This window comes from Electrona antarctica (genome assembly GCF_951216825.1).
Source record: "Electrona antarctica genome assembly, chromosome: 2".
Taxonomy (NCBI): Eukaryota; Metazoa; Chordata; class Actinopteri; order Myctophiformes; family Myctophidae; genus Electrona; species Electrona antarctica.
Genome location: NC_136807.1, coordinates 51369896 through 51387394, shown reverse-complemented (window position 1 = coordinate 51387394; position 17499 = coordinate 51369896). Strand labels below are relative to the sequence as shown.

The 17499-nt window shown below is 44.3% G+C and overlaps 1 protein-coding gene across 1 annotated transcript in view; it reads right to left on the bottom strand.

The window, feature by feature from the left end:
• slmapb (sarcolemma associated protein b) overlaps positions 1-17499 on the bottom strand; it is a gene marked incomplete at both ends in the record, with an annotated part of 43628 nt that overhangs the window by 10204 nt on the left and 15925 nt on the right. The window contains 6 exons of the mRNA XM_079516428.1: positions 3997-4168; positions 6563-6670; positions 10162-10324; positions 11746-12039; positions 13160-13234; positions 13809-13922. Of these exons, the coding sequence (XP_079372554.1) occupies positions 3997-4168; positions 6563-6670; positions 10162-10324; positions 11746-12039; positions 13160-13234; positions 13809-13922 (926 nt within the window). The remainder of the gene's footprint in view (positions 1-3996; positions 4169-6562; positions 6671-10161; positions 10325-11745; positions 12040-13159; positions 13235-13808; positions 13923-17499) is intronic.

Genomic DNA, 17499 nt, shown 5'->3' with positions numbered 1-17499 from the left:
AAATATAATTTTGAGCGATGGAAATAAGCGAATTAGCCAACACCCCATAGCCCCATTCAATTCAATGCAATTCATTTAGGGCTTATGGTAGGGGAAATAGCCAATAAGGAGCTTTTACACAAAATAACACCTGGACATCCTTGGTGGGGACGTAACAACTACAAATAAAGGTAAGAAAGCCTTCTAGCATGGAATTCTCCTTTAAGAGCGTCTGCTAAATGCCTAAATTGTGACTGTACAGTAGTTCCCTCTTCTGGATCGGTTTCCTCATTGCTTCACGTGAATTGGCTCAGCGGCAGATTTGGACGGGAAACGCTTCTGAAGGTGTCGTCGTGTGTTTCCACTTGAAAATGATCTGCCGCTGAGCCAATCACACGGAGCTGTGGCTAACTGAGCCAGAACAACAGGAAGCAGGAATGTAACCTACAGTCATGCACATAATGCCACCCCCCCCCCCCCCCCCCTGGGAATATACAAGAACACTAGTCTCACCCCCGGGGGAAATGCAGCGACCTTGGAACGGTCGCCACCCGGTATTCCTAAAAGTAACCTGACTCATTTCTATAGCATTATTGTTGTATATTTTATTTATTTCATTTTTTCAATGAAAGCCTTTGTGTATGTCATTGTTGTTTGTTGCTGTATTGTTTTGTTGTACGTTGTATATGTTGTGCCCTGAGGACTCCCTTGAAAACGAGTCGCTGCAACTCAAGGGAGTATCCTCTAGTGACATTTCAAAATAAATTAAAAACCTCAATAAAACTATGTCTAAACCAAACCTTATTCCTGAACGTAAACCCAGTGAAACTATGTCTAATCCTCCTAACCTTATTCCTAAAAGTAACCTCAATAAAACTATGCCTAAACCTAACCATATTCCTAAACGTCTCCTCAGTAAATCTATGCCAAATCCTAACCTTATTCCTAAAAGTAACCTCAATAAAACTATGCCTAAACCTAACCATATTCCTAAACGTCTCCTCAGTAAATCTATGCCAAATCCTAACCTTATTCCTAAAAGTAACCTCAATAAAACTATGCCTAAACCTAACCATATTCCTAAACGTCTCCTCAGTAAATCTATGCCAAATCCTAACCTTATTCGTTATTCCTAAAAGTAACCTCAATAAAACTATGCCTAAACCTAACCATATTCCTAAACGTCTCCTCAGTAAATCTATGCCAAATCCTAACCTTATTCCTAAAAGTAACCTCAATAAAACTATGCCTAAACCTAACCATATTCCTAAACGTCTCCTCAGTAAATCTATGCCAAATCCTAACCTTATTCCTAAAAGTAACCTCAATAAAACTATGCCTAAACCTAACCATATTCCTAAACGTCTCCTCAGTAAATCTATGCCAAATCCTAACCTTATTCCTAAAAGTAACCTCAATAAAACTATGCCTAAACCTAACCATATTCCTAAACGTCTCCTCAGTAAATCTATGCCAAATCCTAACCTTATTCCTAAAAGTAACCTCAATAAAACTATGCCTAAACCGAACCATATTCCTAAACGTCTCCTCAGTAAATCTATGCCAAATCCTAACCTTATTCCTAAAAGTAACCTCAATAAAACTATGCCTAAACCTAACCATATTCCTAAACGTCTCCTCAGTAAATCTATGCCAAATCCTAACCTTATTCCTAAAAGTAACCTCGGTAAAACTATGTCTAAACTTATAAACCTTATTTCTAAACCTTCTTAAACAAACCTTATATTCCTAAACGTAAACCTCGCATGGCCCACCTCCAGTGTTGTTTTTGGCAGCAAATCTCTATTTTAATTTTAGTCATAATAGTCTCTTGAATAGTCACATTTTAGTCACCTCGAATCTTTTAGTGTTAGTCTAGTTTTAGTCGACTAAATATAAGATTTTAGTCGACTAAATCTACAGTTGATTCAGTCGACTAAAATGTATTTTGTCTGGCCTTATTACACTTGCTGAAAATAGCCAGGTACACAGGTTCATGTATTTTTTTATTTGCATTGAAATCTCCATAGGGGGATTTTAGGTCGTTTCATATAAGAACTGTGTTTGAAAAATAAACCGATCATCCCGGCCTTTCTGTCAGGGGAGTGGCTGTGCGTTGTTAATGATGTCCATTCATATTTGATACAGCCAGTTTCTGGAGAAAATGGAATTAATTTGGCCGCAATAGCCTTGAAACTACATATGAAAGCAATGTCACTGCTAATATACGTCACGCCCAGCTGTCAACACATTGCGTTCCTGAGATTCCTCGTTGACGTAAGCGCAGCTGGCGGTGACTCGACTTGTACTAACCACGAAACATTAAATATCAATAAAAAAATAAAATAATAATAATTAACATGTCAGTTTATGTTGTGCGACGGGCAGCTGCATCACCCCGCCTACCCGGAAATGTAGTCTCTGGGTTGTTTGACTCGTTTCTAACGCTTATTGTGTTACTCTTTGGGTATATTTGTACATTTCCACCTCCAGTCGATGCTTCATATCCATATGAGTGAAAAGGCCGGGATGATCGGTTTATTTTTCAAACGCAGTTCTGTAATGTTTTTTTTTTGTGGCTTACGCCTTTTTTATTTTATATCTTTTATGGAGGGACAGACAGTAGGCTGACAGGAAATGGGGAGAGAGATGGGGGGATGACATGCAGTAAAGGCCGTCGGGATCGGGAGTCGAACCCGCGGCACACTGCCAGACTGGATTACCAGCCAAGGTGCCTGGACCGCTGAGCCATGGCCCAGGCCTCAAACGCAGTTCTTATATGAAGAGATCTAAAAATCCCCCTATGGGGGATTTCAATGCAAATAAAAAGTACACGAACCTGTGGACTGGCGCCCTCTACTGACAGTGACGTCAGGACTTCGGTGCTCTATTTAGTCATAGTTTTAGACTTTAGTCATCATGGCTTAGTTCGTTTTTATGTAGTTTTTGTCAGTGAAAAAAGGAAGTCGACGGACATTTTTAGTCATAGTATTAGTCGACGAAAACAACACTGCCAATAAGCATATTGATCATGACATGATGATTGTCTACCACTGTATCAGAGGGACTGACTGTATACGTACGATATGATACGAGTTCCTGCTCATTCTGTTCTTATCACGGTTTCCATAACCTACTAGGGGACGTCATAGATCTACTGTCCTACTGTATATTATATATATTATATTACTCTGTGTGTGTAATAAACAATGGATCTTCACCCACCACCCAAAGGGATTATCATTATGGAGACTTCTAGATGCCTTAGAGATGGGGTCGTCCTTAAGCCATTCAGGGGCCGATGTCAACATTTTAAAAATGTCTTCAAAATCCTGACAGTTTTCTGAAAAACCTTATGTTTCTGTAATCAGTGGGAGCTCAATATTTCATGTCAAGGACCCCAAAAATGTTATGGAATATGCCTCCCCCCATCTGAAAATATGTTGTTCCAGGGACCTCCTCCCAGAAGCAAAGATTTGAGTTAAAATGTTCACTCTGTAATAATATATATTCAAAGATTTGAGGCACATTTTCACGCTTTTTACAATAGCTAAAGTATAACAATGCTTTAAAACAGGGGTTCTCAACGTTTTTGGCCGGGGACCCCCGAAAATGCTTTGGCAACGTCTCGGGACCCCCGCCCCGCCCCCTCCCGACCCCCAATATAAATTGACTGCTACAATAACCTTAAACCATTTTGGGCGGGAACCCCTTTTGGTGTTTTAAGCATTATGTTATAATTTAGCTATTGAAAAATAGCAGATCTACAAGCTCATAGCGCGCCACCGAGTGGCGCGCTACGAGCTTGTAGGTCTGCTATTTTTGAAAAAACGTGAAAACCGTGTTTTTATTTTTATTTTTTTTAAATAATTTGGGGACCCCCTAAAATTATTTGGCGACCCCCCGAGGGGTCGCGACCCACGGGTTGAGAACCCCTGCTTTAAAACACCAAAAGGGGTTCCCGTCCCAAAATGGGTTCAAATCATTACACCCCCCCCTGCATGGCCCCCCACCCACCTCTCTCTGCAGCTCCGTGGCGTGGCTCCCGGCCTCCTCCAGCCGGGCCTGGAACGAGGTGCTGTCTTCGAGGTGCTGAGACCTCAGCTCCGCCAGCCTCTTCTCCAGCTCCTCCTGGGACCTCTCCAGAGCCTCCAGGCTGGAGCTCAGCGCCGCGTTCTGGCCACGTGCACTATACGGCAGAGAAACAACCCAGGTCAGGGGTCACGTGCACTATACGGCAGAGAAACAACCCAGGTCAGGGGTCACGTGCACTATACGGCAGAAACAGAGCCATCGAATAGAAGAGTTACGACATTGAGGGGGCAGAAACCGAGCGCTCGAGCGCCGTTCATGCAGCCTGGAGAGGGACAAGCTGGAGTTTGAAATACATCGTTTTCAACGAGGGCGGCGCAAACAAGAGCTATTTTAAGCAGGTGTGCAACGTGACAACTGTTTTAAAGTATTGTACAGTAACAACTAAAGTCTCTTTAATGTTTATGTTGTACTATTACTACAAAACAATTTAAAATAAAGGGATTTAAGATCATTAAAGCTGGGGCTGTTGCCTGAGTCCAATGCATTTCTGCCTATACTTCAGGGTCCAGGACTTGTCCCAGTTGGTTGTCCCCACACTCAATAGAAGTCTATATGTAGGAGAGCCTCCATTGGACTGAAGCCCCATGAAGTGAACGCAGTTTGCGTATCTCTGTCTATATCCAAAGCTCTGGGGCAGAAACAACCAGTGAAGGTGCTCCGATCGATCGGCCAACGATCAGTGACCGTCCCGATTTTCACTCCAAAATGACTCGATCGGTGATCGGCAGGCAATTCACCCGATCTGGAGAAACCGATCTTTTATAGCATTTTAACTGGTTTAATATCATAGTAATAATATAGTAGATATATATATATCTACTATATATAATAATTTTGGACATATTCAAATTCTCCCCTTGCGCACAAGATGGGTATCGGCCGATCGATCGTGCGAAAAGCAAGTGATTGGGATCGGTCCCTAAAAACCTGATCGGACCTCAAACAACCAGGTCAGGGGTCACGTTTGAAGAGGAACGAGGAAGTGGACGCGTTGCGGGAGAGGAGACGGAGGGCAAAGAATGCTTTGTTTTTGTTAGGTATATTTGCCTAGTTCCAGTGTTGATTTCGTCGACTAAAACTATGACGACTACGTTGACTACCTTTTTTCACTGATGAAAACTAAATGGAAACTAAATGAAAACTAAGCTATGAAGACTAAAACTAAGACAAACTATATTGACGATTTCGTCAACAAATAAAAACTAGACTAAAATGTTAGGATGGGACTAGTGGACAAGATATCCAGTATAAGTCATTTTACACTTGGTTGCATGCTGAAAATAGCATATGTACAAGCTTGTGAGCTTGTAGATCAGCTATTTTCAGCAAGTGTAAAAACAGTCATTACATGAATAGGCCTATCTCACAGCCCGCTTTCCACGCCCACTTCCGGTAAATAGTGGTGTCTTTAACATGAGCATTTACACGTTTTTTTCTCTGGAGAATCTAAGTACATTTTCTAATGTAAAAATGTGACAGACCAATATTATTATGAAGCAAACAAGATGGTAAATCAGGTCGAACAGATAGAACAAACCTTACCTTGAGAAAACAAAAGTTGTAGACTTCTTAAATTACCTCCGTTAACATGTAGCGTCTATGGAGTGACGTCACGCTATCACCACTAACCCCGAAAGGGGGCGTATTTAGGGGGGCGGGAAAATTCTGTGAGATAGGCTTATTAGTCTACGGACTAATGACATTTATATCTCTGGGACCCCCAATTTATATTGTCAAATCAAGGTTAATTTAACTCTGAGAGTGTACAAATGGAACCAAATGAACCCGCGGTTCCATTTGTACACTCTCAGAGTTACAGACCCATAAGGGTCCATTTGGTTCCAAACTGTCATTTAGCTGGGGAACCCCTGGAACTCCCTCAAGGACCCCTTGGGAACCACTGTTTTAGTTTATAGAACACTGACCTGGTCGGGTCCTTGTCCAGTGGTTTAGTTTAGAACACTGCAGTGTTGATTTCGTCGACTAAAACTAAGACGAAAATGTTCGTCGACTACCTTTTTCCACTGACGAAAACTAAATGAAAACTAAGCTATGAATATGATGACTAAAACTAAGACTTTAATATACTGACGATTTCGTCAACAAATAAAAAACTAGACTAAAACTAGACTTATACTGGATCTCTAGGGACTAGAGATCTAGTATAAGTAATTTTACACTTGGTTGCATGCTGAAAATAGCAGATCTACAAGCTCACAACGCGTCGCAGCGCTGTGAGCTTGTAGATCGGCTATTTTCAGAAAGTGTAAAATTTCGACAGCATCAAGGCCCGCCAAAACACATTTTAGTCGACTAAACCAACTGTAGATCTAAACCGACTAAAATCTTGTGACATTTCGTCAACTAAAACTAGACCAACACTGAAACATTCCATGGGTGACTCAAACTAAATGAAAACTATTCAAGAGACTAATGACTAAAACTAAAAATCTAAATGTGCCACCAAAAACAACACTGCAACACTGACCTGGTCAGGTCCTTGTCCAGCTGCTGCTGTTTCTTCAGCATGGCGTCGTTGTCAGAGCGCAGGGCAGCGCCGTCCGCCTGCAGGCTGGCCTTCTCCGCATGGTGGCTCCTATAGTAGACAGGGGGACAGGGGATATCATGGTGGCTCCTATAGTGGACACAGGGGGACAGGGGATATCATGGTGGCTCCTATAGTGGACACAGGGGGACAGGGGTTATCATTATCATGGAGGCTACTATAGTGGACACAGGGGGACAGGGGATATCATGGTGGCTCCTATAGTGGACACAGGGGGACAGGGGTTATCATTATCATGGAGGCTACTATAGTGGACACAGGGGGACAGGGGATATCATGGTGGCTCCTATAGTGGACACAGGGGGACAGGGGATATCATGGTGGCTCCTATAGTGGACACAGGGGGACAGGGGTTATCATTATCATGGAGGCTACTATAGTGGACACAGGGGGACAGGGGATATCATGGTGGCTCCTATAGTGGACACAGGGGGACAGGGGTTATCATTATCATGGTGGCTCCTATAGTGGACACAGGGGGACAGGGGTTATCATGGTGGCTCCTATAGTGGACACAGGGGGACAGGGGATATCATTATCATGGTGGCTCCTATAGTGGACACAGGGGGACAGGGGTTATCATGGTGGCTCCTATAGTGGACACAGGGGGACAGGGGTTATCATTATCATGGTGGCTCCTATAGTGGACACAGGGGGACAGGGGTTATCATGGTGGCTCCTATAGTGGACACAGGGGGACAGGGGTTATCATTATCATGGTGGCTCCTATAGTGGACACAGGGGGACAGGGGTTATCATTATCATGGTGGCTCCTATAGTGGACACAGGGGGACAGGGGATATCATGGTGGCTCCTATAGTGCAGTGTTTCCCAACCTTTTTTGTCCCAGGGCACACTTTTCATAGCCTAAACATCTCGGGGCACACCTAGATATACGGGGGTGTGCATGTGTGTATGCATGTCTGTATACATATATATATATATATATATATATATATGTACACTATATATATATGTAAAACGTCTTTGATACCAAACACATTATACTTTTGACAGAGTAAAACTTCTTTGAACCCAATATACTTTTAAAAACACACATGACAGCACTCATCAAATAACTCAATATACAAAATATAGCACACACATGTTCAATTTGTCAATGCAAAGTAAATACTTCTAAATAAAACAAATATTTTGCCACAATACAATGGTCTTAAACATAAGCAACCACTCAGTTCACACGGGTGTGATTTTTTTTTACATTTTGGGAAAAAAATTGCTCTTTGCAATGTGAAATGTGAATTTAAGGATTAATCCTTTTCCTTGTCTTTATTATGGGCCAACTTGTGAAAGCTACATGCTTTTATTGTGAAGGGTCTCAGTTCTTACAGCCTGCAAGCTCACAGCCTCACAGCCTACAAGCTCACAACGCGTTGTGTCCGCAACGCGTTGTGAGCTTGTAGAGCAACTATTTTCAGCATGGAACACGTGTACGACGAAGAATAAATCAGGCATCACTGCGCTTCTGTGGAGGGAGGGATATATTGTTGGCCGAACGAGGCGATCATGTATGGACAGTTGGACACATACGACATACCTCATCGACGCAAAAATAACAAGCAATTGGAATCTATTTTCCGTGGCACATTATAAACAAGTTTACTTTACCTCGGTCCTCCTCAGTGTTTGGGTCGGGACATGTAGGACTGTATGTGTCTGCTGTCTGCGTGCATATGCGCGCTGCACGCTCCAGTGAAATTGTGCGGATTGAGAAAGATTAGTTAATTTGTGTTGGAACGTGAGAAAGTGACGTTCACACACGCCAGAAATGAACGCGTTCACAATGACGTTCATCAGGCAGAAATACAGTACGTTCAGTTCACGTTCAGCCGAAATAGGAACGTGTTCGTGAACTATCGTTCTTTGAACGCGTTCCGGTACATCACTACCCATTTTTACAGTAAAGTTGCCAGGCGAGTACAGGTGATTAACATTCCTATGGCCGATGGTCGTTAGAGTCTATTGTTCCGTTGTTGTTGTTGTCGCACGAATCCTGCAGCTCAGTAGCTATTGCTTTCGGGGGAGGGTTAGTGTTATTTTCGGTCAAATCAGGCGGCACACCTGGACACATCAAACGGCACAGTAAAGTGCACACAGGTTGGGAAACACTGCTATAGTGGACACAGGGGGACAGGGGTTATCATTATCATGGTGGCTCCTATAGTGGACACAGGGGGACAGGGGATATCATGGTGGCTCCTATAGTGGACACAGGGGGACAGGGGATATCATGGTGGCCCCTATAGTAGACAGGGGGACAGGGGATATCATGGTGGCCCCTATAGTAGACAGGGGGACAGGGGATATCATGGTGGCTCCTATAGTGGACACAGGGGGACAGGGGATATCATGGTGGCTCCTATAGTGGACACAGGGGGACAGGGGATATCATGGTGGCTCCTATAGTGGACACAGGGGGACAGGGGATATCATGGTGGCTCCTATAGTGGACACAGGGGGACAGGGGTTATCATGGTGGCTCCTATAGTGGACACAGGGGGACAGGGGATATCATGGTGGCTCCTATAGTGGACACAGGGGGACAGGGGTTATCATGGTGGCTCCTATAGTGGACACAGGGGGACAGGGGTTATCATGGTGGCTCCTATAGTGGACACAGGGGGACAGGGGATATCATTATCATGGTGGCTCCTATAGTGGACACAGGGGGACAGGGGTTATCATGGTGGCTCCTATAGTGGACACAGGGGGACAGGGGTTATCATGGTGGCTCCTATAGTGGACACAGGGGGACAGGGGATTTCATGGTGGCTCCTATAGAGCAGGGGTTCTCAACCCGTGGGTCGTGACCCCTCGGGGGGGTCGCCAAATTATTTTGGGGGGGTCCCCAAATTATTTTCTTTTTTTGCAACTGAATGGCATGGAAATTAAGAGTTTACATAGTACACATAGTACATGCATACACCTTCCCTAATGCATATCTGGTTTCAGTATTTATTTATGGTATATATTGTTTTATATTGGGGGTCGGGAGGGGGCGGGGCGGGGGTCCCGAGACATTGCCAAAGCATTTCCGGGGGTCCCCACCTCCCCGGCCAAAAATGTTGAGAACCCCTGCTATAGAGCGTCGCAGTCCCGCCCCCTCGAAAGACCCGGAAAATAATTCCCCGTTCATTTTCCTCATAGACTTTTCAAAAAGTATTTTTTTAAAGACGTTTACGCCGCGGACAAAGCCAACTCTTGTCGTGACAAATCATGACAATAAACACAATGCGCTGTAGATCGGCTATTTCCAGCAAGTGTAAAATCAGCCATTACGACGGCATCAAGGCCCGCCAAAACACATTGTAGTCGACTAAATCAACTGTAGATTTAGTCGACTAAAATCTTATGACATTTAGTCGACTAAAACTAGACTAACAGTAACACATTCCAGGTGACTAAAATGTCACTAAAACTAAATGAAAACTATTCAAAAGACTATGACTAAAACTAAAATCAAAGTTTGCTGCCAAAAACAACACTGGTCTCCACCCTACCTGTGCAGGTCCTCCTTCTCGGCCCGCAGGCTGGCAGACTCCTTCTGCAGAGCTCCCAGCTGCTTCTCATACTTGTTGACGATGTCCTGCTTCTCCGAGCGCAGGCCAGAGCACTCCTTCTGGAGGCTGACGCACTCCTGGTGCACCGACTGCAACTCACCGGCTGCAAGACAGCATGTTACATGACACCGTTAAAATGATATTCAATTCACCTGCTACAAGGAACATGTTACAGACACCGTTAAAATGATATTCAATTCACCTGCTACAAGGAACATGTTACAGACACCGTTAAAATGATATTCAATTCACCTGCTACAAGGAACATGTTACAGACACCGTTAAACGATATTCAATTCACCTGCTACAAGACAGCATGTTACAGACGCCATTAAAATGATATTCAAATCACCTGCTACAAGGAACATGTTACAGACACCGTTAAACGATATTCAATTCACCTGCTACAAGACAGCCTGTTACAGACGCCATTAAAATGATATTCAATTCACCTGCTACAAGGAACATGTTACAGACACCGTTAAACTATATTCAATTAACCTGCTACAAGACAGCATGTTACAGACGCCATTAAAATGATATTCAATTCACCTGCTACAAGGAACATGTTACAGACACCGTTAAACTATATTCAATTCACCTGCTACAAGACAGCATGTTACAGACGCCATTAAAATGATATTCAATTCACCTGCTACAAGGAACATGTTACAGACACCGTTAAACGATATTCAATTCACCTGCTACAAGACAGCCTGTTACAGACGCCATTAAAATGATATTCAATTCACCTGCTACAAGGAACATGTTACAGACACCGTTAAATGATATTCAATTCACCTGCTACAAGACAGCCTGTTACAGACGCCATTAAAATGATATTCAATTCACCTGCTACAAGGAACATGTTACAGACACCGTTAAACGATATTCAATTCACCTTCTACAAGACAGCCTGTTACAGAAGCCGTTAAATGATATTCAATCCACCTGCTACAAGGAACATGTTAAAGACACCGTTAAATGTACTGTAATTCACCTGCTACAAGGAGCACATTGACCGCCACTAAAACCCCCGGCGCTGTCGGCTACACGGCCACCATAGACAGCTCTCTATTTCACTTGGAAAACAAGACCGTTTCCGATCCCCCCAAATTGTGTGAGATACAACGCACGTTGTATCTCCACTGTGTGTGTGTGCGTGCGTGTGTGCGTGCGTGCGTGTGTGTGCGTGCGTGTGTGGCGACCCGTGCACGCAATGTCCCAGGGACATTTTATGAGTCCCACTTCAACGACGTTAGGAGTCATATTTTTTTTTTTTTTTTTTTTACAAATTGCAGCATTTAACTCCCATTTAATTTCCTATGGTTATAATGTGATTATATTCATGTAGAAAACAGAAGAAGAAATGATTATTATAACTAAAGCTAGCAAAATAAACTAGAATAAAAAACAGTACAGTAGTGCATCCCGTGGATGCAGAGGTCGTTGTTGTATTGCGTCCCTTAACAATAAATTGTGTTGCAATAAATTGCAAAGTGCATCCTGTTTTAAATCTCTGACCTTGTATCTCGGCAGTCTTCTGCCACTGTTTTCCTTGCTGCTGGAGGTCCCTCTGGAGGCCGTCGACCTCACTCTGTTGCTTGCCGGCGGCCTGGCGCCAATAGTCGGCGTCCTTGGTGACGGCCGCTAGGTCACCCTGGGCGGCCGCTAGGTCACTCTCGCGCTCCTCCAGGGCGGCGCGCAGGGACCTGGCCTCGTTCTGGGCGCCCTGCACCTCCTTCAGTGACCTGTTGGAGGCGTCGTCCCTCTGCTGCTTCACCAGGCCAATTTCGTCCTGCAGCTGCTTCAGCTGGCCTGCAACGCAGCGTTGAGTTAGTCAACAGATTAAAAACTAGACTAAAACTGTTAGGAAGGGACTAGTGGACAAGAGATCCAGTATAAGTCATTTTACACTTGGTTGCAAATATACTTGGTTGAAATTTGAAAATAGTCGATCTACAAGCTCACAACGCGTTGCGCTGCGATGCGTTGTGAGCTTGTAGATCGGCTATTTTCAGCATATGTAAAAACAGTCATTACGACGGCATCAAGGCCCGCCAAAACACATTTTAGTCGACTAAACCAACTGTAGATTTAGTAGATTTAGTCGACTAAAATCTTATGGCATTTAGTCGACTAAAACTAGACTAACACTAAGACATTCCAGGTAGCTAAAATGTGACTAAAACTAAATGAAAACTATTCAAGAGACTATGACTAAAACTAAAATCTAAATTTGCTGCCAAAAACAACACTGCATGCACACACACACACACACACACACACACACACACACACACACACACACACACACACACACACACACACACACACACACACACACACACACACACACACACACACACACACACACACACACACACACACACCCAGAGGTGGAAGAAGTACTCACTATGTTTAACCCATTTAGGACTGAAGCCCATTCTAAATCCTAAAAGTTTTCTGAAAAATGTCAGTGGTACTCAACCTCAAGGACCCCCAGAATTATCTGTTTTTGGCCGCCGACCCCCAGCTGAAAATGTGTTGTTCCAGGGACCCCCCCCCCCCCCCCAGAAGCAAAGATTTGAGTTAAAAACGTTCGCTCTGAAAGAATATAATATATTCAAAGACGTGCGCCACATTTTCACCATTGTTAAAAAATATAGCAGATCATAGCGCTGTGCCGCAAATCTTTCAGAGCGAACGTTTTTAACTCAAATCTGTGCTTCTGGGGGGTCCCTGAAACTACATATTTTCAGATGGGGGGTCGGCGGCCAAATACAGTTTATCGTGGGGGTCCTTGACATGAAAATGTTTTTTTCAGAAAGCTTTTAGGATCTAAATGGGTAACCTTGTAAAAGAAGTGAAGAGGGTTAAAATGAGCTAACCTTGTAAAGGTTTAGTAGAGACAGTTTAAAATCTAAAATGACCTAACCATGCAAAAGCTTGATCTGATTTCCAGACTCCTCCGCTCGCAGCAAGTTTTCGCGGCGTGCATCTTCCAGGTGACCTACATGAACACGAAGGTCAAGGTTTTCATCACGTCAGTGTGTGTGTGTGCGTACGTGCGTGCGTGCGTGCATGCGTGCGTGAGTGAGTGAGTGAGTGAGTGAGTGAGTGAGTGAGTGAGCCTAGTGGACCAGAGATCCAGTATAAGTCATTTTTCATCACGTCAGTGTGTGTGTTTGCATACGTGCGTGCGTGCGTGCGTGCGTGCGTGCGTGCGTGCGTGCGTGCGTGCGTGCGTGCGTGCGTGCGTGCATGCGTGAGTGAGTGAGTGAGACTAGTGGACCAGAGATCCAATATAAGTTATTTTTACACTTGATTGCATGCTGAAAATAGCAGATCTACAAGCTCACAACGCGTCGCGCTGCGACGCGTTGTGAGCTTGTAGATCGACAATTTTCAGCATGTGTAAAAACAGTCATTACGACGGCATCAATGCCCGCCAAAATACATTTTAGCAGGCCCTATGCACAGCAGCCATATTGGACTTCCTTCACTCCGGGTTCCTTATCATGTCTGTCCAATATGGCCGCCGGCTGTGCTGTGTACATACAGTAGTAGAGTGTGTTATTGATTACCTCGGAGCTCTATGCAGGTGCGTCTGTCGGCGCCGGCCAGCTCCTGAGCTTCCAGCAGTTGGTCGTTGAGATGCTGGATGACCTTCTCCGAGTCGCCCACGTCGTTGGAGCGCTCTGAGAGAACAGCAAAGGCAACAGTGTTCAGTTCAGTTCAGTTCAGTTCAGTTCAGTTCAGTTCAGTTCAGTTCAGTTCAGTTCAGTTCAGTTCAGTTCAGTTCAGTTCAGTTCAGTTCAGTTCTCAGCTGCCAGAGACCCAAACGATTGTCGTGTTGCATGTTTTTTAGTCGCGCTAGCACCTCTTATATGTAGCTACTGTATAGAGATTTTTGTCCTCATCATCATCATTTTTCGACCGCGGTCGAGATCATGGATTTCACAATGCCATGCCAGACTTCCCGGTCCTTCATTGCCATCCCCAGTTCCGGCTTACTGATGCATGTGTCCCTAGCGATGACATCAGGGAACGACAGTTTTCTACCTCTGGTCTGCTTTGAGGCAGGATTCCAGAGAAGAAGGGAGGATATAACCTCATTGTCAGCTCTGTAGCAGTGGCCGGCAAACTGTGTTCTTCTGGATCGGACTAGTGAAGAAACACAGGGAAGGTTGCCGTATATTAGAGAAGTCGATGGGTGGCTCTTCCAAGAGAGATTTTGCGCTCTCATTAGAAGGCGGGTGTAAGTGCCATCCAGCCGTTTCTCTCATTTCTTTGAGAGTGTCCATGTCTCGGATGATGACGTACGATGATAAGAGCGAGCAAATCGGCTATTTTCGTCCTACACAAAGATTGCATCTTAAGTACAGTCACTTCACACAAGTTTGATTTATTTGACTATTTTGTGAAGCAGGAACTTCCGTATCTTCTTGCAGTAGACAGATCATGGTGAAGGTCTGGTCAAACTCCCAAACGTAATAACCAAACTACAAGCTCACAAGTGTTCCCTTGAGGTTTTCTCCTCATAGGGTGCGTTCGCTGCGGTGGCAGTGGCACCTAGTAAACGGCGCACACATTGTGGTTGCTATAGCAATGCTTTGTCTTGTGTCATGTGACATCAGACCAGACCTATGCTCAGCCTATATAAAGAGTAAAGATGCTTTTAGGAATTTAGTGTTTTCATATGACGACCAAGAGCGCCGAGAGTGATATATATATATATATGCACAGAGAGCTAGACGAAGATAGAGGTCAGCAGCCAGAAAATAGAGATATACGGTTGTGTTCCCTTCGTTAAGGCTAAACTCCACCCATCAGAGGTGTGGCTTCCAGAGGTACCTTTCGCCTGAAAGGTTTTGAAAGGTACCTATAGATGTCAGTGAGGAACAGACCAACAGAACTGGACTGTAGAGGCAGAGAGGAGAGAATCGAGAAAGAACAGATCATATTATTATTATAAGGCCAACTCCTACAGATCTTGTCTTCTGTTCTTTTTAGTTGTCAGAAGCCGCCTTGGTCTCAGACCTTCAACCATAACAACGTGAAGAGCAACGCGCTGTTACATCTACTGTCAAATGGCGAGTGTACAAACCCCCCCTGGCTCTGTGACCAGACAACAAGACGCAAACGAACAAGGATCTCATCAGCGGCCTGCCGAAACGTTCACTCGTGCGGGGGGAGTAAAGACTCCTAGGGTGAAAAACTCAGCCGACCACATCTGTAAACCATGTGGCGAGAGCTTCCGGCGTTTAGACCATCTGGGGTTACACCAGCGCATCCACACAGGAGAAAAACCTTACCACTGTAAACAGTGTGACAAGAGTTTCATTCAGTCAGGTAACTTGAAGTCCCACCAGCGTATCCACACTAGAGAAAGACCGTACCACTGTAAACAGTGTGACAAGAGTTTCATTCAGTCAAGTTACTTGAAGAAACACCAGCGTACCCATACAGGAGAAAAACCTTACCACTGTAAACAGTGTGACAAGAGTTTCATTCAGTCAGGTTACTTGAAGAAACACCAGCGTACCCATACAGGAGAAAAACCATACCACTGCAAACAGTGTGACAAGAGTTTCATTCAGTCAGGTAACTTGAAGTCCCACCAGCGTATCCACACTGGAGAAAGACCTTACCACTGTAAACAGTGTGACAAGAGTTTCAATGAGTCAGGTTACTTGAAGAAACACCAGCGTACCCATACAGGAGAAAAACCTTACCACTGTAAACAGTGTGACAAGAGTTTCATTGAGTCAGGTAGCTTGAAGAAACACCAGCGTACCCATACAGGAGAAAAGCCATACCACTGCAAACAGTGTGACAAGAGTTTCATTCAGTCAGGTAACTTGATGTCCCACCAGCGTAACATACATACATGATCTTACCAAAAAGGTCTGACGCGTACGTTTTTTTCTCCAGCATGGACACGCTCACATTGAAACTGTATACAGTGTGAGGCGTTTCAACCAGTTCAGAATCACTGTATGTGTCATTTTCCTGTGTACTTTACTTGCGAACATGAAATACCGTTTCCCCTCAGTTATTGGCAGTGCAACATAAAACGTAGAACCTATTTAAAGGTATATTCAGTGATTTCACTTAATTATATATCTTTTATTTTTTCTTATTTTTTTGATAATCCTCCCTACTATAAAGTGTGCTGACCATATAAGGAGTTCCTCCCTGTGCCCAGTGAGCCCCTGGGGTCAAAAAACCCTAGTTTCGGTTTGGGCTTTGGGTGGCAAAGCCTTCATCCAATCAGGATGAGAGGGGCCTTCCTCCAATCATGATCGAGTGGGGCGGGCCTTGGTGCATGTGCTGTTGGTCTGTTGTACTTCCCCCAATGTAGGTTGTGTGCATGTGCACATCTTGTTACCGGGGCGGACCGGGTTCTTTTCCAAATCACCCAAATCACTGAATGCTCAAACATAGGACAAACATTTTAAAAAGAGCCCCAGTATGTATGACGACATGCAATTCATATAGAAAGGGGACGTGCAATTCATATAGAAATTCATATATTCTGCGATTTTTTTCCCAAAATAGCAGATCTAAAAGCTCGTAGCGCGGCACTCGGTCCAAGTCAAGCCCCGAGATCTACGGGAGGCGAGATCGAGTCGAGAACAGATTTTATTATTTTTTTCTCATTTGATAGGAGCAGGCAGGCCGCGTCAGCTACACTTACTTAACAAGATAGCCAGATAACCAATCAGCGGCAGCTAGAGGCGGGATCAAGGCATACACAGTGCTGCCTTGATCCCGCCTCTAGCTGCTGCTGATTGGCCAGGCCGTTTGGTGGCCGGAGCATCGAGTCTGCCTGAGAGTTCCCAGATGGGAGCGGGGGGGGGGGGGGGGGGGGACTCAGTGTACTCTCTGCTGCCCCATCTGGCGGAGTCAGGTTATCATGGACTAAGAACCACACAGAACTGAACCGGTTCCCATTGGGAACCAACAGGTGGAAAAGGGGCCTGTGTGAGTTTCTGAACCAAAGGACCGAACCACACCGAACCAAGTCTCGTCACTGTTAATTCTGGCTCAGTCCTAAATATTAAATTTAGCTGACATGTTAGATCATTTCCCAAGGCGTTAAAAAAATGGGCCCATTACATAAACTAATTACTAATCCCAGAAATAGAATATTATATCGTCTCGGTCGGGTGGAATTTTGGAAACCTCACATGTCCAAACGGTTACTTTTCAGGATTCAAATAAAAAAAAACAATAGTACCAGAAAGCTAGAAAATAGCTTGTATAGATCTG